Source organism: Canis lupus, chromosome 10 (assembly GCF_048164855.1).
Source record: "Canis lupus baileyi chromosome 10, mCanLup2.hap1, whole genome shotgun sequence".
Lineage (NCBI taxonomy): Eukaryota > Metazoa > Chordata > Mammalia > Carnivora > Canidae > Canis > Canis lupus.
In genome coordinates this window covers 39,077,689-39,104,074 of record NC_132847.1, presented here as the reverse complement: position 1 = coordinate 39,104,074, position 26,386 = coordinate 39,077,689, and the positions used below count along the sequence as shown (strand labels likewise).

Genomic DNA, 26,386 nt, shown 5'->3' with positions numbered 1-26,386 from the left:
ATACAAGGTACTTCCCTTTCAAGTTTCTTTGCCTAGCATTATAACTAATAGGATCTACGCCGTAATACTATTGTGGCTATCAAGTGAAATTACGTAAAAATTATATAACTTACTCTTTGTAAACTGTTGCATATATAAGGATGAGTACATGGGAGTTCTGGCACACAAAAATAACACGCTCTGCCTTCAGTAAGATAATGAGGAATGGAATTGTATCTTAAAAGTGATCTATTTTAAATGACCATCTATATTTAATAAAGCATGCATCCACATGGGCATGTAAACTCAGACAAGTACATATTGCCCCCATGTCTGATGACTTTAAATTAAAATCTATTTTCTTTTTTTACTTTAAGAAAGCAGAAAATGACCAAGTCTCCAAAAGAAGAGTAAAATATGTGGTTGGTTTCTGAATAGGGAGAAGCAAACTAATCCCAATTTACATGATTAGTCCTCGGAGCCAGCTAACTTGTAAGAGCCACTGCTGATTATACCCTACCCTGGGCAGCTTCAAGCAACTAGTTAGGTGAACACAAAGGGTGGAGAGTGCCAACTACCACCACAGAGCTCACGATTTTATTTCCTGGTCTCCAGAGAGCATTTCATAAAACATTTCCTACTACAAACATCAAGCAGTGGGTCACAGGGAAAATAGGAGACACTCTTATTTCTTTGAAGTCCATGCCCAGTGTAAGACAGTTTCCACTTCTTCAACCAAACAAATTGTTAAGGTTGAAAATGTCTCAAGCACAAGCTTTTCCTTAATCTGTATTATACGGGGTAGAGAGCAATGGTGTCAACTAAAAAAACATATTATTGGGTATACATCAATATTATTGATATTGATAGAAAATAAATTTTAGCTTTTACTATACCAACCTCAGTTGCCAGGGTACAGTGAACTGGTTGAAGGTGGAGGAAGGAGGGAAAGCTAGCTGATGTTGATATTCAAAATATATTGTCTATACGTACAGTCACCCATAGGCTCCAGTGACTTAAGAAATCCAGTTTGATATGTTCCTGGAGTTGCTGTCTATGGGTTATATGTGAGTGCATGTGGGCACACCCTGCCAGGGCATTCACCCTCAAGCAGGCTGGAACACAGGGGAAACAGAAAAGAAAGATGACACCCCTGACACCTATGGTGAATTAAAACCACAAAGAGAGGTCAAAATCAATTGTGTTACTTAGAAGGTTAATGGGTGCTGATAATGGTGAGAGAAAAAGGGACATTTCTAGAGGAGAGAAGGGGGAAAAGGAGGCAAAGAAATGATCAATGGGAAAATAAGGATGGAGTGCTTTAAAAGAGCTTCTACATGACAAAACCATCCTGTAAGAAATGTATCACTGTATAGTTTCTTGTGCAGCCAGCCAGGCTGCACCTAGAATTTCTGGAAAAGTATCGACGGCATGTGCCCACAGCCTGTGTAATGGGGTCTGCAGGTCTCAGCAACTTACCTGCAGGTTTGGGTGTGCCCGTGTGGGAGAGGCCCCCATTGGGCTGAGTACTGTCTCCAGTTGTAAACTCCAGGCTCATTCGCGGTTTAGGCTGATATTCCCTTCTAGGTTGAGATGAAGCTTGTCTTATTCTGTGTTAAAAAGACAAGGAAGGGGGGAATAGGAGCATGGAGCCAATTAAGAAGCAAACAGAAAAGCAATTAACATCCAGGAAAGCTCCTAATGCAAAGCCACCTTCTCTGTGTATGTCTCTACATTTCTGTGATGTCCCTCTGTGGTCAGATCCTTGCCCTCTTCATCCTGTCTCCATCCCTCACCTCTTCCTTATTTATTCAGAGCTCACTTTGCAAATGTGCACTCTTGAACATGAAGACGCATACGACACCATTCTTGCCCTCAAGCAGCTTATAGTTGGAAGGGAGACAGAAGGTAAACTGAGGATCGTAAACCATAAACCGTGGTGAGTGTTGTTATGGAGACACACAGAATGCTACGGGGACATGGGGATGGAGATGGGGAGTGGGGAGGAGTCTACCTGCCCACAGAAAGGCCTATGGAGAGGGAGAAAAGACAGCTTAGAGTCATTTCCAGATGAACAGTTCTTTCCAGAAGAAAGAGTTTAAGAGCTTGAGAAGGTCTGGAAGGAGGAAATATCATGTGTCCTGAGAACAGTGAGCAGTTTAAGATGCAAGAAGTGGGAAAGAAATGAGGGAAGATAGGAGGAAAGTGGAAAGGTATGGCCAACTAATGTACTCCACGCACTCCAACTACCATTCACAGTCTCATGTTCATGAAGTAGAGTGTCCAGCAGATTTGCAAGGATGGGGAGAGGTTAAAATATGGTGATTACAGAATGATACGGACTTTTAACATGTTTCAGAGGAAAAAGAGAAAATGGCCTTTTTTGCTCAACAGATGTCATAAAGGCAAATAATAATATCTCTTTAGTATGTTGAAGTGCATGGTTTAAATCTTTCTAGAAGCTTCAGAGTGGGACACACATTCCCACAAGGGTGCATCGACCAAAGATGCACAAAGTGACATGTACTACAGTGTAGGGCCTCTGCCTACAGGTGTCAGGCAGTGGCCTGCAACTATGGGGAGGCCTAATCACAAGGAACACATCTATGCCCGGCTGCAGGGTGCTTCTGAGGAGGAGGAACAGGCATAGGAAAGCTGTCTCTCTGATGCTGGAGGACCTGCTCACCATTCAGGGAAATGGTGTGAAAAGATAACTGGCTTTCAAATAGGCTATGCTTGCCTGGCAAACCCCAGTTGTACCACTGTGTGACCTGAGGCTAGTTACTTTATCTCGCTGGGCCTTTCCACCTGTAGGTAAGGCTAATCATACTTAGTTTATAGGACTGTTAGATGACTGATGATGGTAAGCCTTCAGTGCCTACAGAGAATATCTGCTCAGTAAATCACATGCATTATCCTTGGTAGCATCCTAGTTTCCCAATCTGTGGCAGCCAACACACAATCCAAGTACTGAACTCTCATAAACACAAGAATAAATTCCATGGAACAATGTAAAACAAAGCACAAGACACAATAACATCAAAACAAACAATCCACAAGGTGCCAATGTAGGGTCAGCAGGAATTTTGGCAGAAGTTTTTCTTCAAATTTGCTGTTATTTCTGTTTCTTTACCCATAATTCCAGAGGAAGAAAATAGGAATATAAAATACAGGAACTGAAATACCTTTCTTCCAGTCTGACGGTGACTTGCTGCAGGATCTGGACGGCCTGCTTGTGGTACTCCAGCTGGGCTTGGACAAGCGCAGACAGTTGGCTCACCTGTTCGATCTGCAGGCCAATAGGGGGGAATCACACCTTAGTTACCAGGTCACCATCCTTAGGCAACTACTACTGCCCCAACACATATGACAGAGCTTCCCCTGATGCACAGCTCAGAGCTTGATTTTGTAGATTCCACACCAGTTAAGGATAAAAAGCATCCATATGCTTGAAAATGCCAGTACCATGAGGAGAAGCCACATTATCAGGAATCCTTCTAAAGATCACACACCTCTCACTGAACAATCTCATTCTTGGCTACAAATTTCCAGGTAGGATTTGGCTAATTTTATTGATTTCTTATAGGAAAAAAGGGATACTGACCAAAGGAGTCTTTGCTCCCTATGCTTTCCATGCTGTCAATATATTAGTGTTGTTAATAAAGAAGTGAATATTGATTTTTCACTTCAGGCAGCATGGAGGCAGTTTGATAGCATGGAAAATCTTTTGTCCCCACTCAGCCTCATCTGTAATGTAAAGGGGTTCGGTCAAGTGACATACTGGGTTCATTTCAGTTCTAGTCTTCTAGGTATCCTTAGTTACTCTTCATTTTGTGTCTTAGGTTGTTATCTCACTGAATATTGTCCTCCACGTCGGCAAAGGCAATGCTGTCCCATGAGTTTTGGGGGTGGAATGGGGCCCTATTTGTAGGCAAGGAGCACTGTGATTCAGGTCATCTCTGGTGCCTATAGCATTCCTCTTCAGTAGGTAGGTGGGATACCAGTTGTTCTACCTAAACACAAACCTATAGTCTCTAGGTGGTGGGAAAGTCCAGATACATCCAACAGATCTTCCCTGTCAGTGCAAAGCAGTTAAGTGATAAGCACATAAAGGCTCTGTAAACACCTTGGAAGAAGGTGGTCATCAACTGATAGGGCCAGAGGTGTGACTGAGCAAGAACTTCAAAACCAGTTAGCAGACTTTATTACATGAGTGGTCAGAAGTTCTCATGACTATGATGCTGAAATAACTCAAAAGAATATAACTTCTAAAGCCACAAATGATAATTTAGCACACTAGAGGGGGTGCCTGGGTGGCTCAGTCAGTTAAGCATCAGACTCTTGATTTTGGCTCAGGTCATAAACTCGGGGTCATGAGATCGAGCCTCATGCTGGACTCCACACTGGGCATGGAGCCTGCTTAAGTTTCTCTTTCTCTTTCTTTCTCCCTCTGCCCCTCTGTCTTCCCTAAAATTATTATTAATAATAATGTACTGGAAATATACAAGCAGCTTTTAAACTACATTATCTATGCCCAATACAGTACTTATGCTATAATTATCAATCTCAGTTGAAATTAGTTTTTGAAAGAAAGTATCACCTTTACTTCAAAATATAGAACACCTTAACCTACACTGAACCCTCAATTCTAAATGTATTTTAGGTGATATTTTTTTATAATCTGAAATCAGTCTGACCTATATTTTGACAAAGTACTTTAAGCAACTGAACTTTTATATGGATCACCAGAAACATTCTTCATCTTCTGACTATTGGTAATTCTTTAAGATCATTAGTAGAGAAATATTTAATTAAATCAAACCATGGAAACACAGGGGAAAAAAACATACCACTTCTTGATCTACTTTAGAATTTAATTTTATTTTAAAGAAATAGCTATCTACCAAAGTTCTCACAATAAGATATAAACATTTTAAATTACATAATCCTTTAATATAATCTTGAGCCTCAAATGGCAAGATTAAATTTGAAACCACAGAAGTCACTCACATCCATCTCCAAGAGATTGAACATGCTTGACTCAGCAATTTCTTTAGATTCATCAAATTTCTCCAGAGCCTGACGGAGCTCTTCATCTGGAATCTTGCCTTGTCGTTTCTTCTTATAATCAAAGTCCAGGCGTCGACCCTCCAATTTCTTTAGATGATGCTAAAAAAGTCAAGGGCAGGAATATGCTTTAAAAGGGTTCATGGAAGAGGCTTATTTATAGCTCACTTTTCCAGCATGCCTATTAGCTTCCAAAATAAGACAGGCTAAGTTCTAAAATATCACATCACCAGAAAATAAATAAACCTGCATCAGTGAGGCAAATGCTTCCAAAGACTAAATGTGGAGAAGCATCTTTAAAAATAATTAAAAGCAACCCCCCCCCCCAAAAAAAAAATAAAAGCAAGAAAGAAATTGTGGGAATTACCAGTGCCCTTTATTTTCTACCCTTGCTGGGCCAAACACAAACTAGAACATGTCTTTCCATCCCGTGACAGAAGCTGGGAATGTGTGCATATGGCTACCCACGTTTGGAAAATACTGCTACAGAGAACCCACAAATTCCCATCTTCAAGAGAAATGATGTCTCAGGAGAAGGTAGGGGGAAAATTCTTTCCTTAAAAAGAGGTGGGAAAGACTGGCATTCTTGCTTTTTGAGTCCTAGACACTAACACTGCAAAGTATTATTTTTGAGGAAACTAGTCTGTGAGAATTACCTAAGTTGCTTATCAGAAATACGGATTACTGATCACCTGTACTGAAATGTCCAGGGCCAGGGTCTAGGAATCTCTATCTTAACACTTACCCTTATTGACTAATGCAGCTTTCAGGGAATCACTGAAAAGATTGAGTCTCTCAGTGGGTAGATGATGGAACTTGGAAAAGTGGAACTCAGAAGGGACATTTATACAGGATCTAATACCCCACAGTGGTCTTCAGTCCCTCTTGTATCCTCCTCACTGCCTGGCCACACAGCCTCTCTGTCCAAAACCTCTAGCCACAAAGCAGGAAAGTAGTTTCCCAAAGCTACAAATTATCTTATTACTAAGGGCTGCAGTATTCCATTACTAACGAATGGGAGGAAACACTAGATTTCCCCAATCTTGGGTGTGTATGGAAAGAAATGAAAACAGAGTTGGGAGTGGTGAAGAAATGAAAAGGAAAAGAGGAAGAAAAATATCCTAGACCTTCCGTCTCACTGTACACTCTGCCTCCTATCCATGTCTTGACCCAAGTTAAATGTTTGTTCCATGGATGGGATAGTCTTGTAACACATCTGAATTTGCAGTCAGCTGTAGGGTAGAGTATTCAAGCCAGGGTTAATATTGCAGATTTACAGTGAGTCTGTCACTTACTACTTCAATCTTGAGCAAGGGATAGGGTGGAGACTCATGCTAGAATAAAGAGATCTAGGGGATCTCTAGGAGATCTTGTTGAAGGAATGAATGAGAAAACATTACACACCTAGTTGGAGATAAAGCCAGATGAACTTTATTTGGAACAGCTCTACATGTTTTAGAAAAAGAATAGTTGGTTATTCTTATTCAGTCCTAACAATTATTATAAAAATATGAAAACATATGTTTATAGAGTGATAGTATAACTATTTACCTAAGCTAACAACTGAAACAGCTAGCATTTCAGAGGGTGAAATCAGCCCTGAAAGCCATAATTAATAAAATTGCACAGTATCAGGGAAAGATACTATTTTTATGAAGAAAAAAAAGCTTGATAGTCTGAAACTGAATGTAGAGAAGTCAAATGTAATAATATTCATAAGAGGCACAGTCATAATAGTGGGGCAAAAGTATTGCATTTCTGGTTTCTCTCAATTTATCTTGTTGGTTGTTTTGCAATTCAAACCTCATTGCACAAGATAAGCTTAAGAAAATATTTTCTGAGGGAAAAATGGCACCTCCATCTGTACAAACCGCTGACTTCCCAAAGGACCAGTGCAAATACCTGAATCTCTCTCAAATCTTTGTCATGAAGGTTCTGAAGGGGGTCAATGAAGTTCTGCTTCACTTCCATGTCCAGAGAGTCTTTCACCTCTGAGAGCTCTCGCATGGCCTCCCCCACCTCACCAAGTGCTGGGCCTGAAAGGGAAGAATGAGTCTCTTGCATGTTAAAGCACAAAGGTGAAATGTATTTGTAGTTCTAGGGCCACCACAAGTGAGAATCCGGGGACTACTGCTGGTCTTGTGAAGAACAGCCAAGAGGACAGGTGATATAGAATGCCTTCCAGAAAACAGTGTATTTTCCACTGAAGACAGTTCATATAGTATAACTACCAGGGGGATGGTATCCCTTATTAAGCAACTGAACATAAATTTTTGCTTTTCCTTTAAAAGGCAATTGGGGAAGCTCCCTGCCCTCCCTTGCCAGTACTCGCTTTCCCTAATAGGAAATGTGTTTAAGGCCAATGCATTTGTAGAAGCAAATACCAGTATTCAAACAGGAAGGGTGGTCATTATCTGAGACCTCTCATCACGAAGGAGTAAAAACAAAGGTCTTTAGTATAGTGACTGAGTGTCAGAGAGAGGACTGAAGGAATGCACTGGAGGCAGGAGAACTGGGGATCATACACACAAAGGCAGAGATCTAAGAGAAAGCTCATGGGACAGGGCGTCACATCACCCTGACTGTTCCCTCTGCCCCAACACTTAATTAGGCCAGACACACTGCACAGTAAGTTTCCAGGCATCTGGAAATGTCCACCGGCTACCGTAAAGACTGGTATTGCATCAGGGGAAAAGAAAAGAAACAAAACTCCTATGACAAATCACACTAAAAATGATGAAATGACTCTGAAGATAAATTTTTGGCCCATGTATCTAAAACAATAAAATTGAGAATCAAAATATAAAACAGTTTGAGTAATCTCCTGTGGAGTGTCTCACTGGCATGAAATCTCTATGGACAAATGAAAGAACTGAAGTGTGAGAAAGCACTCATTACCAAAGTTGCAATCATCTCCAAGCTCTCTTCCGAACTTGAGCATGGCCTCTGCCAACAGTGCTTCTGCCTGCGGATAGCCTGGTCCTTTCTCCTGGCCGCGGATTTTCGACATGGTGTTGATCATGCTGAGTTTAGCTCTGGAAGCTGGAGGCAAAGAGAGTGAACACTTTCACAGCAGGCAATGCAAGACAGTAGAGACAGAGCTAGATGGAGAGTCGGGTTCTAACCAGTTCATAAACCAGCTCAGGAAGAGATAATTACATCTTCACCTTCCTAGCTTCGATGTCTTCAGCTATAGAATGTGGAGGTTGGTCTCTTAAAATCACTAAACGTGCCCTTTCTCTCAATATCTTATGAGGAATTAAGAGAAAAGGCAAAGCTCCCCTGGCAGGAGATCCCACCTTCCCGTGCTCTTCCCCATCTTCCTGTGTACCTTTTTGGTTCTCTCTTTAGTGCAGTGGCCCTAGCATTACCTCTGTGGAAAGCATTTGGAGAACTACTGCATTACATATTCTCCACGTCTTAGGATTCCAGTTTTATATATCAATTCTAGGAATTCTATGGACAGAAGTGGAACTTGTTAATTCTTGCAATGTGAGCCCTATGGCAAGTTTCACTTGCACTCCTATTATCAAAATCACTGCTCAACTGAGATTCTGATGGTAAACAGACCCCCGAAGAACAGAAATACTGTGTTCATTAAAAAGGCTTAGTCACTTCTTAGCACATAATGGCTTCTGAGAATTAATTTTATCACCACAGAGACAGCACTTCAATTTCTTTTTTGCATTTGTTTTCTATTTATTTTTTAAAAAAAGATTTATTTATTCATGAGAGACAGAGAGAGAGAGAGAGAGAGAGGCAGAGACACAGGCAGAGGGAGAAGCAGGCTACACCCAGGAACCATGATGTGGGACTCGATCCAAGGACTCTAGGATCACACCCTGAGCCAAAGGCAGATGCTCAATCGCTGAGCCACTCAGGCGTCTCCATTTGTTTTTTAAAAAGGAGATGTCTAGAAAGCAATTTTAGTTTTAATGGAAGAAAGGTTTTTCTAACACCATGAAGGAGATCTTCTTGGTGCTCAGATACTAGGTTTCCTCCGGTTCATTATTAGGGTTGGTATTGTACATCAGCTAGGGCTGTGCCCAGGACCCCACCGGCATGGAAACCCTGACAGAATCACAGCCAAAGGCAGTTCCAGCATCCAGTGGCTGATATTTTAATCTTGAACATTTGTTTCAAATAGGCTTTTTTTTTTTTAAGTTTTAAATTCCAGTTAGTTAACTAGTGTTATATTAGTTTCAAGTATACAATATAGTGATTCAACTGTTTCCTGTAATACCTGGTGCTCATCAGAAGTGTCCTCCTTAATCCCCAATACCTACTTCACCCATCCCTCCACCCTCCTAATCCCTGCCCCTCCGGTAACCATCAGTTCTCTATAGTTAAGAATCTGTTTCTTATTTCCCCCACTTTGCTCATTTGTTTTGTTTCTTAAATTCCACATAGGAGTGAAATCACGTGGTATTTGTCTTTCTCTGACTTATTTTGCTTTGCATAATACTCTAGCTTCATACACGTCACTGCAAATGGTAAGATTTCATTCTTTTTTATGGCTCAATAATATTCTATTGCATATATATACACACACACCCCTTCATTTTTCTTTTTCCTCTTATCTAGAGTTAGAGTTAGGGCCAGGGTGAGGACATGTGCCTGGTATCCTGCAGAGGGTTAGTGTTACGAGTTAGGTTAGGGGCTAGGGGTTAGGTAACCTCAATTTTAGGATTGGGGTTAAGGGGAGGATTAGGGTTAGGGCTAGGGTATATGCCTGGTATCCTTCAGTGCAGTGACATCTCTAGAAAATAAAACCCCAGATATATGCTAGGGTAAAATAAACACAGCAGCTATCGATTGAGCTGAGGCAAGGTGGGATTTGGGGGCTTAAAATACTCTTTATATTTTGTTTTGTGTGGGGTTTTTCTTGTTGTTTCTTAAAGATTTTATTTATTTATTCATGAGAGACGAGAGAGAGAGAGAGGGAGAGAGAGAGAGGCAGATACACAGGCAGAGAGAGAAGCAGGCTCCATGCAGGGAGTCCAATGTGGGACTTAATCCTGGGACTCCATTATCATGCCCTGGGCCAAAGACACTCAACCACTGAGCCACCCAGGTATCCCTGTTTTGTGTGTTTTTAATTTAGGTCAGTTAGTTAACATACAGTGTTATATCAGTTTCAGATGTACAACACAGTAATTTAACATTTCCAAACATCACAAACAGACCTTTATTTAAATTTGGGTTTCCAAGATTGAAACTGGAGATGAGGAAAGTTATCATGAGAGGACCCCTTCCAGCCCTGCTCCAGAGATATAATGAACAAGGCAGCTATGGTGCTGCCTTCAGGATGTTCACAGTGAACTAAGGGTGGCAACTATTTTAAAAGCAGAGTGAAGTAGATAAACTCAGAGCTATGCTGGGGGATTATATATAGCAAGTTACAGAAGGTATAGCCCATCCCAGTCTGTGGGCACGGGGCATTGCAAAGGAGAGTTCTGGAGGTAAATGTCTTCAAGCTCAGAATCACATAGTGAGTAGCAGTTCTCTGGGCTAACAGTATATGCAAAGCCTGGTGGTAACTGAAGAAACATATATAATTCACATTTTCTTTACTCTGCTTTTTAGAGAAAAGTATATATAATACATGTTAAACCTCAAATATTGAAAAGGCCACATGGTCACATATTTTTGAGGGAATATTATGAGAGCATATTTTCAAAGCCTTTTCTAAAATAATACCTATCAGAGATCCAAGAAATACACAGTCCCTTTCTCAGTGTGCTCATAGTATAGTGAAATATCAGATAAATAGACAGTGGCAACAAACATAAATGCAATGATAGCTAATTTGCGCAAGGTTCTGGGGGAGCACAGAAAAGAACTAAGAAAGGCACAAATAAAAGTGAATTAAGCAAACCTGAAGCAGTAATAATTACAGAAGGAATAGAAGGAAAGAAGTTAACTAGACACCACAGAAATACAGAGTACTGAAAACACACATGGTGGTTAACCCCTTTCAATCTTGTTTTGGCTATTTTACACTCTAAAGACTTACTTCTTTTTACAGAAGTTGGTATTGATCTGTGCTTATATCTTGATTCTATTAAAAGTCATCTTGTGGTAAGTAATTACCAGAAGTAATTGGAATGGCTTACTATACTGTGGCTGACTTTCACTGCCATCATTTTCAATGCTGGTTAATTATAGAAAGCTTTATTCTTCAACTAATTATTTGAGAACATCTTGGATATATTCTACATTTTCATGAGAAGGGGCAAGAAAACCATACCTATTAGTTTATCTATTTCTTCAAATAATCTAAAACGTCTATTAATCCACATATTATTCTTTATATAATGAAGAGGCTGGCTTTTAAATTCATTCACAAACTCATTAAATATTGATTGAGAATCTTAGTAAAACTTCTGTGCTCTTGAAAACAATCATCAGACCTCTGAATTCATCATCTTAAAGTGTAATGGAATTGTTTTTAAATGATTTTTTTAAAGCTGTATTTTAAGAAACAGAATAAGCCTGTAAAATAGATATTTTAGACATTAGAATTCATATAATTTGGTCTCTTCTCCTTCAAACTATCTTCTTTTCCTTTCTACAGCTTTACTTTTCTCAGAAATTTTGATAGTCTCTCAGGCTACACCCCTCCCTTTACTGTTCCAGCTTTGCTATCCTAACTCAAGTTGTGCCCATAGCAACCCCTCCCCTGGACCAGGAGAGCAGGGCCCTGGCATACTGATCTGTGCATATCCCAAACAGGGTTAGCATAAAGTTGTACACACAATGGATTTTAGCACATGTCCAATGAAGGAAGAATAAATGAACGAACAGATTATCTTGAAAACTAGTAGAATATCATGGCAATGGTTTCCCTAAGTAGAATCTGCTCATGTTCTCTGGCTCATGTGCCCATTAGTCTTTTGAAGCATAACAAAGAATGGGAACTAGAAAACTTCTTTTGTTGAAAAGAAAAGATTTTTTAGGAGAGAAGAGTAGATAACCCACCCTGCTTAAGGTGGGATTCCATATTAAAAACAGGCCATTAGGGCCAGCCCACATAGTGAACTGTGAGATTCTTGCACCCACTTCCCCTACTTGTCCCCCAGAGAAGTGGCAGCTAGGTTAGCTGCCCCAGTCCCCAGAAGGTAGGGGACTAGAAGATTCTTTTTTGGGGAATACAATCAATCCAGAAGAGACCTACAGGCACTGATAGCTATAAGCACCGAATACAACAACTCCAGGCTGATCGCTCTAGAAAGAATGCATTACAGTTTATAAGCCTCCACTAACCCCCACACAGTTTTACTGCCCTACACTTAAGTGGAAAAAGAGACTGTCACTAGATTTTGAAAAAGGCTTATAACATGACAAAGCCAAAACTAGGCATTTTAGGAAACAAACAGTTCAAGGAGGGGAAAAAAAACTATCATTAATGTTCTCATGTGTCTAAGACACTTTGTACATGAAATCAAAAAAAGAATAACTCTTAGAAATTAAAGTATAAGTTAATTTGATATATGAATTTAAGTAAAATTTAAAATTAGAAGGCCATTAGAAGCATAAAATTGAGGCAGAGGCCCCCAAAAGTTGGATAGAGTTTTAAAAAGAGGTAGAAAATCAGAAAGCAAGCATAAAATCAAGATTAGTACAGGAGATCTGGTGGCTGAATATAATGAAAAGTTCCAAAAAGAAAACACATAGAAGAGGAAGAAATTCTTTTTAGAAGTTGAAGAAAATTTCTCAGAACTGATGAATGTGCATTTCCAAAATGAAAGGATCCACTCAATGCCCAGTACAATGGATAAACAGGTCCACATGGAGGACCATTACTATGAAATTTCACTGGGAACAAAGAGAAGTTCCTAAAATCTTTCAGAGAGGAAAAAACAGGTTATACACAAATATCAAGGATTAGAAGGTCACTGAACATAAGAATATCATGAACAACATGAGAAATTTCCTCAGAAAACACTTGTTCAATGACTCCAAATTTCTTAGAGAAAATAATATATAATTCTATATTCAAATTATTAAATGAAGCATGAAGATAGAATAATGACATTTTCAAACACACAGGGAAGGTTTCTGATGATTTTTCTTCCTAAACTAAAGGGGCATTCCACCAAAATGAAGGTGTAAATCAAGAAAAGGGACAAGTATAGGATCTAAAAAAAAAAGCGTCCAATGTAACAAAAGACATAAAAATGATGACAAAAAGAGATCTCAAGATCGTCATTGTATTATCATACTCTGAGGGCAACTGTAGCTGATATTACACATCATAACCAGGTACATTTAGCACAAGAAGCCACGACGACAAGGGAGCTATAAGTTCAGCATAATCCCCCATGAGATCAGGGTAGAGTTATCCACCAATATACCTTGCTTTATAATTCTCTCCTCATTGGTTTCCCCTCTAACCTACTTCCCTTGAGGTTTCCTGGAATCACTTCCCAAATCAACCACTTGTGCTCAAATCCTTGCCTCATGGATTCCTTCTGGGGGAACTCAAACTAAGACAATAACCAATCTAGAATGCAGTATAGAGATATCTCAAAGACAATAAATACCTGACATGTTTCAATGTAATGAGAGAAAATTCATGTGCATGGCAGAAGGTTTGGGAAGAATTAGTGAATGGTACACAAAAAGTGAAGAAAATGAAAAATTAAAAAATTATTAACTCCAGGAAAAACAAAAATGTTGTACAAGAAAGGAAATATAATCATATCATTCTGTATGTCTCAGCTCTGTACAAGTCTACAAGAGCATAAAACATATATGCTGAATATTAATCTAACAGAAATTATGCCATAAACATATTGGTAATGAGGGAAGGAAAGGATGTGAGAAAATGGGAAGATTAGAAAAGAGCAAACAATTCTCATCTTCCAAATTGGAAATCAAATAGAAAACACTTAAAACTGGAAAACCAAGCAGGGAGCAATATAAGCATGTTATTTCAAGATCAGAAGAAAAATCAAAGAAAGAGGCAAAAGCATCTTGAAAATGTTGTTCCGGGAAATGGGGGAAAGAATGCAACTCCAAGGGCACTGTTGTGTTTTTTGTTTGTTTGTTTGTTTTGTAAAAAGCTTTGTAAAATTCTTTGATTGTGTATAATATATACAAGTATTACTTCCCTTATAAAAAACCTAAATTTAAAATACTTCCCACTTCCTTCTCACTTAGGACATCTAATTTAGTGGCTGAACTGGATTAGTAATACTCATGGTATCTTAACAATCTGGGCACTGTTCTAACCTCAAGGATCTTTCAACCAAAAAGTTTTATTTGTTAATTGGTTTAAGGAGAACTGGACAGGAAAAGAAAAGTTTATACAGGTTAAGAAGTAAAATGCCATCAGAAAGCCATCAAAGAAAAGGTCTTGATGAATCCATACCCAGTTGATTTCTGGAAGCAAATATATTTAGTCAACTTTAAACAGCAAGAAGTAAAATTAGGATGACCATAAAAGGCTGTTTCCCAAAAAAGGGGTCCCATTGTTTTGTGCTCCATAAAAAGGCTGGGTTTTTTTGGCCTCCTGTGATAACCACTGGGAAAACTCAGAAAATTCACTACTTCTAAGTCTTTGTTTTTAAATTTTTAAATTTTTAATCCAAATAAATAAGAAAGCCTTTAAGTCTTATCTTTCACAGAAATCAGCACAGTACATTAAAATAAACATTGGCTTTGGCTCAGACAAAATAGGTAAAAAATCCAGGCTCAAAATCTTGCTGGCTGCATGATCCTGAAAAATAAGCATTCATAAAGCTGTTATTTATATTCAATGATAAACAGCAAATGAGTAATACAGACAGACACACAGCAGGCACTGGAGAAGGGGAAAGTACTCCTTTCTTTTATTCCCCCTTCCATGTTTCCTTCTTCTGAGCATGAGTGCTGGAGTGCTCTACAGACTGCTTGATTGTATGGGGAACTACATTTCCCAGAATCCCTTCCCCCCATGTTTCACACTTAGAATTAGTAGAATGTGAGGTTGTGCAAGACTTGGGAGGGGAAGGGGAAGCAGTAATCATAACATTCTGGAGGCTGTCACTGTATAGAGGAGGTAACAAACTAATGCAGAGCTACTAATGGGTTCCATTTGTAGGGCCAACAACCTTCTATTGCCTTCCATAGCTTTTGCAGCTCTACTTCAGCAGCTCTACCTGCCCACCTTTCAGATTCCTTTCTAAGTTCGTTCACCTGAGTCAGGGCTGGTCAGTGACCTTTCTCTGGTCCTTCAACTCCACTCTTTTGGCCTTTATTTACCCAGATCTTCCCATAACTGTACATGCTCTAAACTCCTATAATAAATCTCTTATTCCATGATATTCACAATGACTTTACTTCCCTGATTGAACCCTGAATGATACGATCCATTATGGTCTCATATCTCAACTCAAAAAATCATGATCTCTCCTGGACAGAACCCTGGAAACAAGCCAATAAAACTGGCTGTAAATATTTCAATTCTGCAAAACTGTGTTTTTAGAATCAGACGTAAGAGAGTAACTAGGTAGGAGTTAGCTGCTAATTTTGGAAAGAATAGAAAGGAGAGCTAGTTTAACAGAGGATTAAGACAAAGACTTTGGAGACTTTCTGAGTACAAATCCTGGCTCTATTTCATGCTGGGCAATTTTGGCTCTCAGCGTCCTCATCTGTAAAATGGTACGTCCCTGCTCATTGGGTTAGGTTGATGTAAGGATTAAATAACATAATGTATGTCACAATGCTGGTACAGGATAAACTTTCAATAAATGTCAGCTATTTCTATGAGCACCAGATATGCCCAGAGGTTTGCTAGTACTTATGTTATGAATTATCTAACCTCTCTGAGTCTCAGGTTCATCCACAAAAAGTTGGAAAACATGGAGACAACTAGAGATCCTTAAAACTCTTCCAAGTTCCTATATTTAAGGTGATTCTTATTAGATAGAAAACTCTGATCTCAAAGAAAGCATACCCTGGCCTTCAGACATAGGAAACTTCTGACAGTTTCTTCAAGTTACTAAAATGGAATGTTCCTCTTCTTGGAATGGCCTTCCTTCTCTCTGTCCACTTACCTAACATAACACCCCCCACTCTTTTTTTTTAACAGTCTTTCTCAGTCACCCTTTACCTGTACTGCCTCCTAGTATAAGTGATCCCTTCCCTCATTTTATGACTCTACTGTGCCCTGTATATACATTGATCATATCTCATGATATTTTCTCTTTTCTGCATGACTGTTTCCTGATGCAAGTCCTACTGAATTCTAGCATATGGCCAAGCATACAGCACATGCTTAATTTTTAACTGTGGGGCAAATGTCTCTATTTAAACATTTTATTTTTTTAATTCCATTCTTTTGCATATGTTATTTGTTCTAATCCTTAGGAAAAGACTTCCCTATTCAAAGGCACCACAACCTCCTAGTGTGCTCTGAAATGGAGCTAGAGCCTGCTGATAAGATCTAATTACATGCTAACTGTGATCTGACAGGATGATTTGGGAGAGCGAGTCATGCTGATGGCAATCTGGCTGGTGTTCCCCTTACACAGACTAGATTTTAAGATTTCTGAGGCTACCAAGGCTTTTCATTTCTCTTGATTCCATTTCTTCAAGTGCATAAGGGTGGAATGCTACTTTAGTTTTTCTCTTACTAATGCTGACTCTTGGGTAGTAATTCATCTCAAAATTTTGTCATGAAAAACCGATTTATATGAAAATGACAAGAAACTGATCACACAATCCCCAGGATCAGAATATGGGCTCTCTTTTTCCTGACAAAGAGCGTTCCTAGTTCCTAAGCTAAAAAGTAAGACCTAGCTAAAGGGGATACAAAAGGTTAATTTAGTAAAAGTCAATAAATAGGTTATACCAGAAACAATTATGTATTCCCTAATATAGAAAAATTCTGGATTTGCACTGCCTGATTGAATTAGTATTTGCCAAAAATCTGCTTTTAAAGGCCTTTGTGATAAAACGAACGAACATAACAATAACAGTGGGTATTTATTAAGCACCCACTAGGTGAAAGAGACTATGCTAGGGAGACACTAAGAGAAGCAAGGTGCAGCCTCTGCTCTCAATGAGCTTCTTGTCTATTTAGAGAGTCAGAGAGCACTCCACTCACTGTGACATGAGGCAGATGGGGGCCATGCTGTGAGTAAGATCCTAATGTATTCACATCACAGTGAAAAGCAGTGAATTCCATCTAGAATAGTAAGGCCAGGAAGGCTCATGAAATGAGTGATACCTGAGCTAGGTTTCCCAAAAAAGTAAGCTGTACAGGCAGGGTAGGAAAGGTCATTCTAGCCCCCTTGAGACCACAGCAAATGCACATGAAAATGTCTGGTGTATCTGGAAACTTCAAAAAGTCTGTGGCTTAGGTGAAGAGACCACAAAGTTGGAGCCAGATGGTGAAGGGCACTTAGTTTTATGTTAAGGTGCCTGGATTTTATTTTGTAGACAATGTCTCCTGTTAAAGGTTTTTTAGATATTAGTTATTTCAGATACAGACCTTTAAAAGGGCTTTGTTTCAGATTAAATCAGGTTTGGCTTGGGAGAAAGATCTTAACATCTATTAGGAAAAGTAGGAAATGGAAAGGGGTCTTTCCCAAAGTGGGAAGACACTAGAGGTAGGGAGACTAATTATGAGAATAATGTAGTGAATGAGTCCTAAGAAAAAAGAAGAGAGAAAAAGAGATGAATTTTAGACTTCTTTGATGGTAGCAGGTGACTGACTAAATGTGAGGACAAAGAGAGGCAGCTGGGATGTTAGGGCAATGTTTGGCTATGTTGGAATTATCTGGGGAGCTTTAGAACCTATTGATTCTTCCAAAATTGATACTGGGTCAACCAGATTCCATAAGGAAAAACACTGACTCTACCTCACACTATACCTAAAAATCAATTCCAGGTGGATTGCATATCTAACTATGGAAGGAAATACACTCCAACTTTTAGAAAATGAATGGTACAGGAGAAGATACTCATGACCCGTAGAGTATGCAAAGATTTCTTAAAGCACTTATCAATAAAGGAAAGTATTATAAATTGAACTATGTTAAAATTGTTCTTTCTTTCCAAGGAAATCATTAGAAAGTGTTAAAAGGAAACCAACAAAGTGATTTAAAGTAGAATGTATATCCAGAATATATATTTTAAAAACTTCCCATAAACCATAATGACAACGATAACCCACTTTAAAAAATGGGCAAGAGATTCAGACACTTCACAAAAGAAGATATCCAAATATCTAATAAGCATTTGAAAGGGGCTAATTTCATTTGTAATTTTGGCAGTGCAAACAAAATTGCATTGAAACCTACCCATAAGAATGGTTAAAGAAGAAAAAGAAATCCAGAAAATACAAGTGTTCAGAGAGTATAGAACTATCTGAACTCTCAAATACTGCTGGTGGTAGAGCAAATTGATAGAACATTTCAGAAAACAACTGGGCAGTGTTTACCAAAGCTGAACATCTGTTCCCCAGCAATTCCACTTGTAGGCATATATCCACCAGGAGTATGTACATGTGTAAAAGATGTGTACAAAATGGGCTATTTCAAATAGCCAGAAAATGTTACCTAAATATGTATCCATGAGGAAATAGACAAATCCTGCCATATTCTCTCAAGGGAATGCTATGCAGCAATGAGAATGGAGGAACTGACCCCTGCATTCAACAACAAACACAAAGCAGAGAAAAAGAAGTGAGATCAAAAGAGTACATGATCTATGATTCTATTTAAAGTTCTAAAACAAACAAAACTGCATGGTGTTAGAAGTCAAGGCAGTTTGTTTCTGGAACGGGGCTTTCTGGAATATCAGTAATGTTCAGTTTCTTGAACTAGGTACCTTTACATAGGACTGTCAGTTTGTAGCAACTCATTACTACACACTTACATTCTGAACACTGTACTTCTTTTCATGTTCAATTTCTATATTATAGTTCAGGAAGGAAACACTGAAACCCTTGTCATACTCCCATGTTTCTGATGTAATTGGTATGGGGTCTGGTCATTGATAGTTCTGAAAGTCACCTAGGTGATTGTAACATGCAGCCAAGATTGAGAAGCCCTGCAGTTTCTAGACTGAACACTTGGGTAAGTGAAGACACCTATCAAAGAACACAGGAGGAAGAGGAGATATTGGAGAGGAAATATTGCAGTGCTTCAATTTCCACAAATACAAAGTCTAACAGCATATCCACAAGGCTGCACTAAACAGATGGGTCTTGAACTCAAATTAGTAAAGAGAGGTAGCTTGTTTGGTAGATAACATTTGGAATCTTGAAAGCTAAGCCATTAGTTAACAGTATGAAGGGGAAGAACATTTTTCCCTAAATCAAGATGAAACAAATTCTGCCTAAGTTTTCCTTTTCTTCCAGTGGTTTTATATTTGGGAAGTGGGAATTAGCCTTTAATTAGTGTAGACTATAAAGCAGAAGCTTTTCATAAACAATTTAAACTTAATCTTCACAACAACCACCCCATGGTCTGGCTGTGGAGAAGAATGGGATAAATTCATAAATTGAGGATTGTAGAGGCTCAGGGAACTGAAAAATCTGTTCAAGTTCCAAGTTACTACAAAACAAATGCAGGATTCAGATTCAGGTCTGAGCAATTCCAAAGCCCATTCTCTTTCCAACTCCGCCAAATTATCTTCTAGGAGTAAAAGCTGCAGGTGGAAACCCCCATGCCTCCACAGGCTAAAAGAAAAAAAAAATCCTCTTCTAAAGGCCTTTACCAGAGGCCCCTGTGTGGTGCAGTTGGTTAAGTGTCTGACTCTTGGTTTCAGCTCAGGTTGTGATCTCCAGGGTTCTGAGACTGAGCTCTGTGTGGAGCTCCATGTCAGTCTCCATGCTCAGTGTGGAGTCTGCTTGAGATTCTTTCTCCCTCCCCCTCTACCCCTCCCTGCACTTGCTCGTGTGCACATAGTCTCCCTCTCTCTCTCACTCTAAATTAAATAAATAAATCTCTAAAAATAAATAAATAAAACTGCTTTAACCAGTGGCTGTCAATCTGGTATATATCAAAATTACTTTAAAAACTTTTTATTTGGTTGGTTTGGGTTTTTGTTTTGCACATTTTTTTATTCATCTTTGGTTTTACATTCCCAATCAAAACCATATTTTCCAAAGTTCCTTAAGTCAGTTCCTTTTTTTATTGAAGTATAATTAACATGCAGTGCTATATTAATTTCAAGCATTCTGTATGATTCAACAATTCTATACATTACTCAGGGATCATCCTGGTAAATACACTCTTAATCCTCTTCACCTATTTAACCCACCTCTCCACCCACCTCCCCTCTGGAAACCACCAGGCTGTTCGCTGAGTCTGTTTTTTGTCTTTTTCCTTTGTTTGTTCATTTGTTTTGTTTCTTAAATTTCACGTATGATTGAATTACATGGTACTTGTCTTTCTCTGACTTACTTCACTTAGCATTATACCCTCGAGGTCTATCCCATGTTGTTGCCAATGACAATCTCTCTTTTTTTTTTATTAATATTCCATTGTATGTATGTGTGTGTATACCACTTCTTTATCTACTCTTCTATTGACAGACACATGAATTTCTTGCATAATTTGGCTATTGTAAATAATGCTGCAATAAACATAGGGCTACATATATCTTTTTCAATTAGTGTTTCTGTTTGCTCTAGGTTGATGCCCATATGGTAATTCTCTTTCGGATTTTTTGAGGTATCCTCAAACTGTTTTCCACAGTGGCTGCACCAATTTGCATTCCTTACCAACTGTGAACAAGGATTTCTATTTCTCCACATCCTCACCAACAAAGTGGTTATTTCTTGTCTTTTTTATATTAGCCATTCTGACAGGTGTAGGGTGATATCTCACTGTGGTTTTGCTTTGCATTTCCCTGATGATTACTAATGTTGAACATCTTTTTGTGTGTATGTTGATCATCTGTATATCTTCTCTGGAAAAATGTGTATTCAGGTCCTCTGCCCATTTTTTATTGGATTATTTGTTTCTTTGGTGTTGAGTAGTATATATTTTGGATATTAACTCTTTTTTAGATTATCATTTGTAAATTTCTTGTCTCATTAAGTAGGCTGCCTTACTGTTTTGCTGATGGTTTCTATTGCGCTGCAAAAGTTTTTATTTTGCTGTCATCCTGATAGTTTAACTTTGCTTTTTTTTTTCTTTGCCCAAGGAGACCTATCTAGGAAAATGTTTCCATGGCCAATGTCAAATAAATTACTGCCTATGTTTTCTTCCAGTTTTATGTCTTAGGTCTTTAATCCATTTTTAGTTTATTTTTGTGCATGATGTAAGAAAGTGGTCCAGGGCAGCCCGGGGGTTCAGCAGTTTAGCGCCGCCTTCAGCCCAGGGCGTGATCCTGGAGTCCTGGGATCGAGTCCCATGTCAGGCTCCCTGCATGGAGCCTGCTTCTCCCTCTGCCTGTGTCTCTCCCTCTCTCTGTTTCTCTCACAAATAAATTACTAAGATCTTTAAAAAAAGAAAAAAAAAAGAAAGTGGTCCAGTTTCATTCTTTTGCAATTATCTGTCCCATTTTCCCAGCACCATTTGTTGAAGACACCATCTTCCTTTCTTTCATTGAATATTGTTGCCTCCTTTGTCATAGATTAATTGAATATATATGTATGGGTTTATTCCTGGGCTGTCTGTTCTATTCCATTGATCTATGTGTCTTAAAAGAAAACATTTAAAAAACAGATTTGAGGACTCCACCTTTGTCTTACTTGACTTAGAATATCTAGGAGGTGAGACCATAAAACATGTCCCCCTAAGGGTACTCTGAAGATAAAAACAAGCACACTTGGGCAATGGAGTCCCACCTCTTATTGGACTGGACAATCAGCTGAGTTAGGAAGCTTATGATTCTTGAATTTCTCTCTCCAGCCCAGACCTTTCCACTGTGTTACAGGCTCATATATTCTAGTATCTACTTAACTCTATGAAGATGTTTACACATTTCAAGTTTAACATGCTCAAGCTAAACTCTACAGTATTCCCTATATTAGTGAATCCAATTCCACCCATTCTTCTACTTGGTCAGGCCCCAAACCTTATAGTCCTCTTTGATGTCTCTCTTTGTCCCAAACCTCACATCTAATCTGCCAGTAAAGTCTGTCAGCCCTGCATTCAAAACATATCCAGAATCAGAGCACTTGTCATTCTGGTCAGAGACCGCATCACCTCTCACTTGGGCTCTTAAAATAGGCTCATACTGGTCTCCCTGCTTTCACTATTGCCCCCTATAATCTATTCTGTATATGAATCCCTTTCAGTGTAAGTCAGATTGGGTCACTCTTCTCCTCAAAACTCTTTCATGGGTTCCTATATCACTCAAAACAGGAGACAGTCCTATGTGCTTGTCGCCACCATGTGACACTGGATATTTACTCTCTGCCAATCTCTTCTGACTAGACTAGAGGCTCGATGAGGTCAAGGTCTTGGTCTGCTTCATTTATGGATATATCCCCGGGGCTTTGAATATTGCATTAGAATAAATGTGACACATAACTGAAAAAAAATTCCTCTTCTATAAAATGGAGAAAATCAAAGCTACCTTGCTAGGTTATTATGAGGTTAGAAATTATATTTTTAAAGTATCTGGCATGTGCTTGGCATTTGAGGAAATACTGAGTATTTCCTATCACCAACATGATAAATTCTTTGTTATATGGAACACAGGTTAACCAAGAGTTATACTGTAATTAAATGAACATAGCTTTCCCAGATTATCATGGACAAGATGAAAGTTTTTAGAGTTTATGGATTTAGACATAAAATCTAATGTTTCTCATATGACACTAAGCCCAAGGACAAGACAACCCCATCTAGGTAAAAGGAACAGAGTTGGTAAGAGAGGAAAGGGAGGCACAAGCGGAGTTCAGAAAATTCTATATTCTTACCTTCTCTCTCTCTGTCCCATGACCCCTATGTCTGTGGATTAAACCTGAAGGAGCTGTAATATTGACTTAAGGGAAATAAGTTTCTAGTCTAGGGTCAAAAGACTAGGAATAAAATGTTAACATCCTTTCTCCTTCCCTGAATAAAAATGCCTCTAAGTAACTCTTCAGTTCTGCTGCCCTGGAGACCCGATGAAGGTGTATTACCATATAATACTGCTTATGGTAAACTTCACTGCTGATTGATACCCTGGGTGGATTATGAATAAGGTTTATCAATGCCTGGTGGCAAACCTTAGTTCTAGACTTCTCTAAGTGTAGTGAATCTTGTAACTGGCCATATCCCTTACTGGGACCTGAGAAGTTACAAGTGATACTAGTGATATTATTTCCTATTAGGACATGGAACCTCTAAGCCCCTTCTCCTCCTGCAACTTGTTACATTCTCATTCTCTAGTACCCAAGCTGTCCTTTGGAAAGCCAGGAAATAAACCTTAGCTGCTGTATAGAACCACTGCTGACAGAATCACTCCTGAAGAAGATGCATGGTATTGCCCTTCATACTCTCTGTCTTAATGTTCTTCTAAATGAATGTTATGTCAGGGGAGGCTAAAAGAGCAATGTGGGTTAAACTGTATAGTTGAACCTATGAAGACCCCCAAAGTGATGTTGCAGAGATTTAGGAGCAGTTTGAAATAAATATTTTATTACTGTCTGTATCAGTTTCCTAGGGTTATTGTAACAAGGTATCATAAACTGGATGGCTTGAAACAATAGAAATTCATTCTGGAGGCTCCTTTCCTATAACTTGCCCTATGTAGTCCTTCCACGTAGCTGTTCCTGAGTCATATCCTTTTTAATAACCCAGTAAACATTAAATAAGTATTTCTTTGAGTTCTGTGAGCCCTTCTAGCAAATTATCAAACCAATGAGGGGGGGGTGGGGTGAGTCAGAAGCACTAGAGAGGCTCAGCCTCTTTGGCACTGGTATCCAAAGTGGGGGCAGTCTTTTGGGGCTGAGCTCTTTACTTGTGGGAACTGACACTAGCTCTAGGTAGATGGTGTCAGAATAGAACTGTATGACCAAATGGAGTTGCAGAATTGGTCAGCGTGAGAAGAACCCCAATGTCTGGTGTCAAAATAATTCTGTGGGTATAGCGCAGAGAGAAACAGTAGTTTTCCATTTATATCTCTAAAACAGGATGCAGCACACTCATATGAGTGGGTGGTGAGGTTTTGACAGACATTTGTTGGAAAAACCTTGAAGTTCTTTTTCTAGAAAGCTTCTGTGAAATGTGAGGATGTGTGGGTCCCAAGCCTCTGAGAACAAGGCAAAAGTGGTATTTTCTAAGGGGGGTTGGTCCCTAAGACAGCAATAGCAGAGGATGGAGTGTTCTCTTCCTTAGGGAAAAAATAGGGTAGGGGGAGTCCTGGTGTTATCTTTTTTAAAGTTTTATTCACTGTAATTCAAAATCAGGGCTTATAGAAAATGGGATTTTTCTGGATCTGGAAACCAACAGTCTCTGTGGAACACAGGAAGCTGGAATGAAGAGGCCAGCACATATCTGAGCACCAATAGGAGGGGATGCAGGGTAGGAGGGGATGCAGGAGTACGAGGTGATGAAAGTGGGTGTTCGCCAAAGTGGAGAGGACAGGGATGAGCAGTGAGTCTGCCCTTTCGCACTTCATCTTCCTCTTCACCTTCAATGATCATGACGGGAGTGTTTAGGGAGAGACCTTCCATAAACAAAAACAAAATTACAACCTGCTTCAAACTACTGTATTATGTTCTCGAAGTGGCTTCTTTCCCTCTTTAATTGTGAAATTTCAAGTAAGAAAACACAGGGACAGGGCATCTGTCTCTCACCACAGGGAAGAAAAAAAGCCAACCCTCACTTCTGCCTTGTGTTGATGAACACATATGACACTCGGAAGGGGTGGCCATGGTTTCCAAGTCACATCTTCATGTTCTAACCTAATGAATATAGCATTCCGTAGAGGAGACCAAGGACATGGAATAAACTTTCTGGATGTAATGAGATGACTTGATTCCTTTCTACCTCTCTACCTATCTTACAAAAACCAATCCTAGTTGCTAAAAGGAATGGAGACCTGTTGCAGACAAATGCTTAATGATTCCTACTAGTATTCATAAGTGCCACCATGTGGCTTGAAAATTTAGAAAGAACAGAACCGCAATTCTTTCCACTAGCTATTTTCTCTGGAATATCTGCTATGGGTAATTCACATGCATCATATCTTCAATTCTCCCAATAATATAAGGGACAGGTTCAGTTTCCCCATCTTGTAGATTAGGAAAGCAAAGCACAAATGATGCAATTTGCCCAAGGACATGTAGCAGCTAGTTGAGCCAAAATTGAATCTTAGCTATGTCTCAAAAGCCTGCTCTCATCCCAGAATGCCACTCTAGCTCTTGTTGCTTTATTAATGTCTTTGTTAATGCTTTATTAATGTCTTTGTTAAAATAGGTCAAATTAGGATTTGTCAGCTTTAGTTATATTTACACTTGTTAGGTGATTAAAAATGCAGAGGTGAGGAAGTGTGACAGACACTGTGACTTGGGAAGCAAGATGAGCACCACACCATGAGTCAGGAAATTGGAGGGCTTTCCATTTACAAGACCTTGGTGAGCTACCCAACACCCCCTGGACTTCTGCTTCCTCATCTGAACATAAAAGGACTGGCCTACTTGATTTCTACAATGCCTTTCAAATGTAAAAATATTACATATACACTAGAGTGTACTAGGATAAGTGGACAAGGTCATTTACAAATGAAGAGGTCCCAGTGTACACGACCTAATATAAATTTTCAAAACCAATGAAACTCATCCTTCGCAAAACCACTGCTGAGTTCAAAACCAGTAGGTCTCACTTTAAAAACTCCAATGTAAAGATTTTACTTTATTCTTTTTTTAAAGCCTTTTTGTTGTTGTTTTCATTTCCACAAGAAGAACACTACAGCCAGATTATTTCCTAATGATCTGGTTTCTGTTTATGGTTCTTTACAAAAATAAGATAAGATAGATATTTCACAGAAAACAAAAAGGTAATTTATTTTCACTTCTTGTAGAAATTGTCAAATTTCATTAGGAGTAATCAATTACTTAATACAGCAAATACTGTGAACATGTACATTAAAATTTAGAGGACAAAAGTGATGTATAAATGTATAAATACAGTCTTTTTTTTAAAGATAAAATGATTAGAACTACATACTCCTGTGTGATAGAATCTATTTTCATTTCCTACTAATAAATGTGAAGACACATGCTATCAAAAAGATAACACAGAACAGGGTTCAAATTGCAGCTCTGCCCCCCACCAGCTCTCCAGAGAAGAGAAGGTGCTTATCCTCTCAGCCTCACTGAGCATGGTTATACTTAGTGACAGAATTGTTGTGATAATAAAATCACAATTGTGATGTATGTAATCAAAGCACGTGGTAAATA

The 26,386-nt window shown here is 38.9% G+C and overlaps 1 protein-coding gene across 2 annotated transcripts in view; it reads right to left on the bottom strand.

Annotated features, from left to right (window-relative positions):
* Positions 1-26,386, bottom strand: part of SH3GL2 (SH3 domain containing GRB2 like 2, endophilin A1) — a 212,809-nt gene that overhangs the window by 6,521 nt on the left and 179,902 nt on the right. For both annotated transcript variants that reach the window (XM_072841473.1, XM_072841472.1), the window contains exons 4-8: positions 7,945-8,088; positions 6,949-7,082; positions 4,990-5,148; positions 3,165-3,268; positions 1,459-1,589 (exon numbers count right to left, since the gene is read on the bottom strand). In XM_072841473.1, the coding sequence (XP_072697574.1) occupies positions 1,459-1,589; positions 3,165-3,268; positions 4,990-5,148; positions 6,949-7,082; positions 7,945-8,088 (672 nt within the window). The remainder of the gene's footprint in view (positions 1-1,458; positions 1,590-3,164; positions 3,269-4,989; positions 5,149-6,948; positions 7,083-7,944; positions 8,089-26,386) is intronic.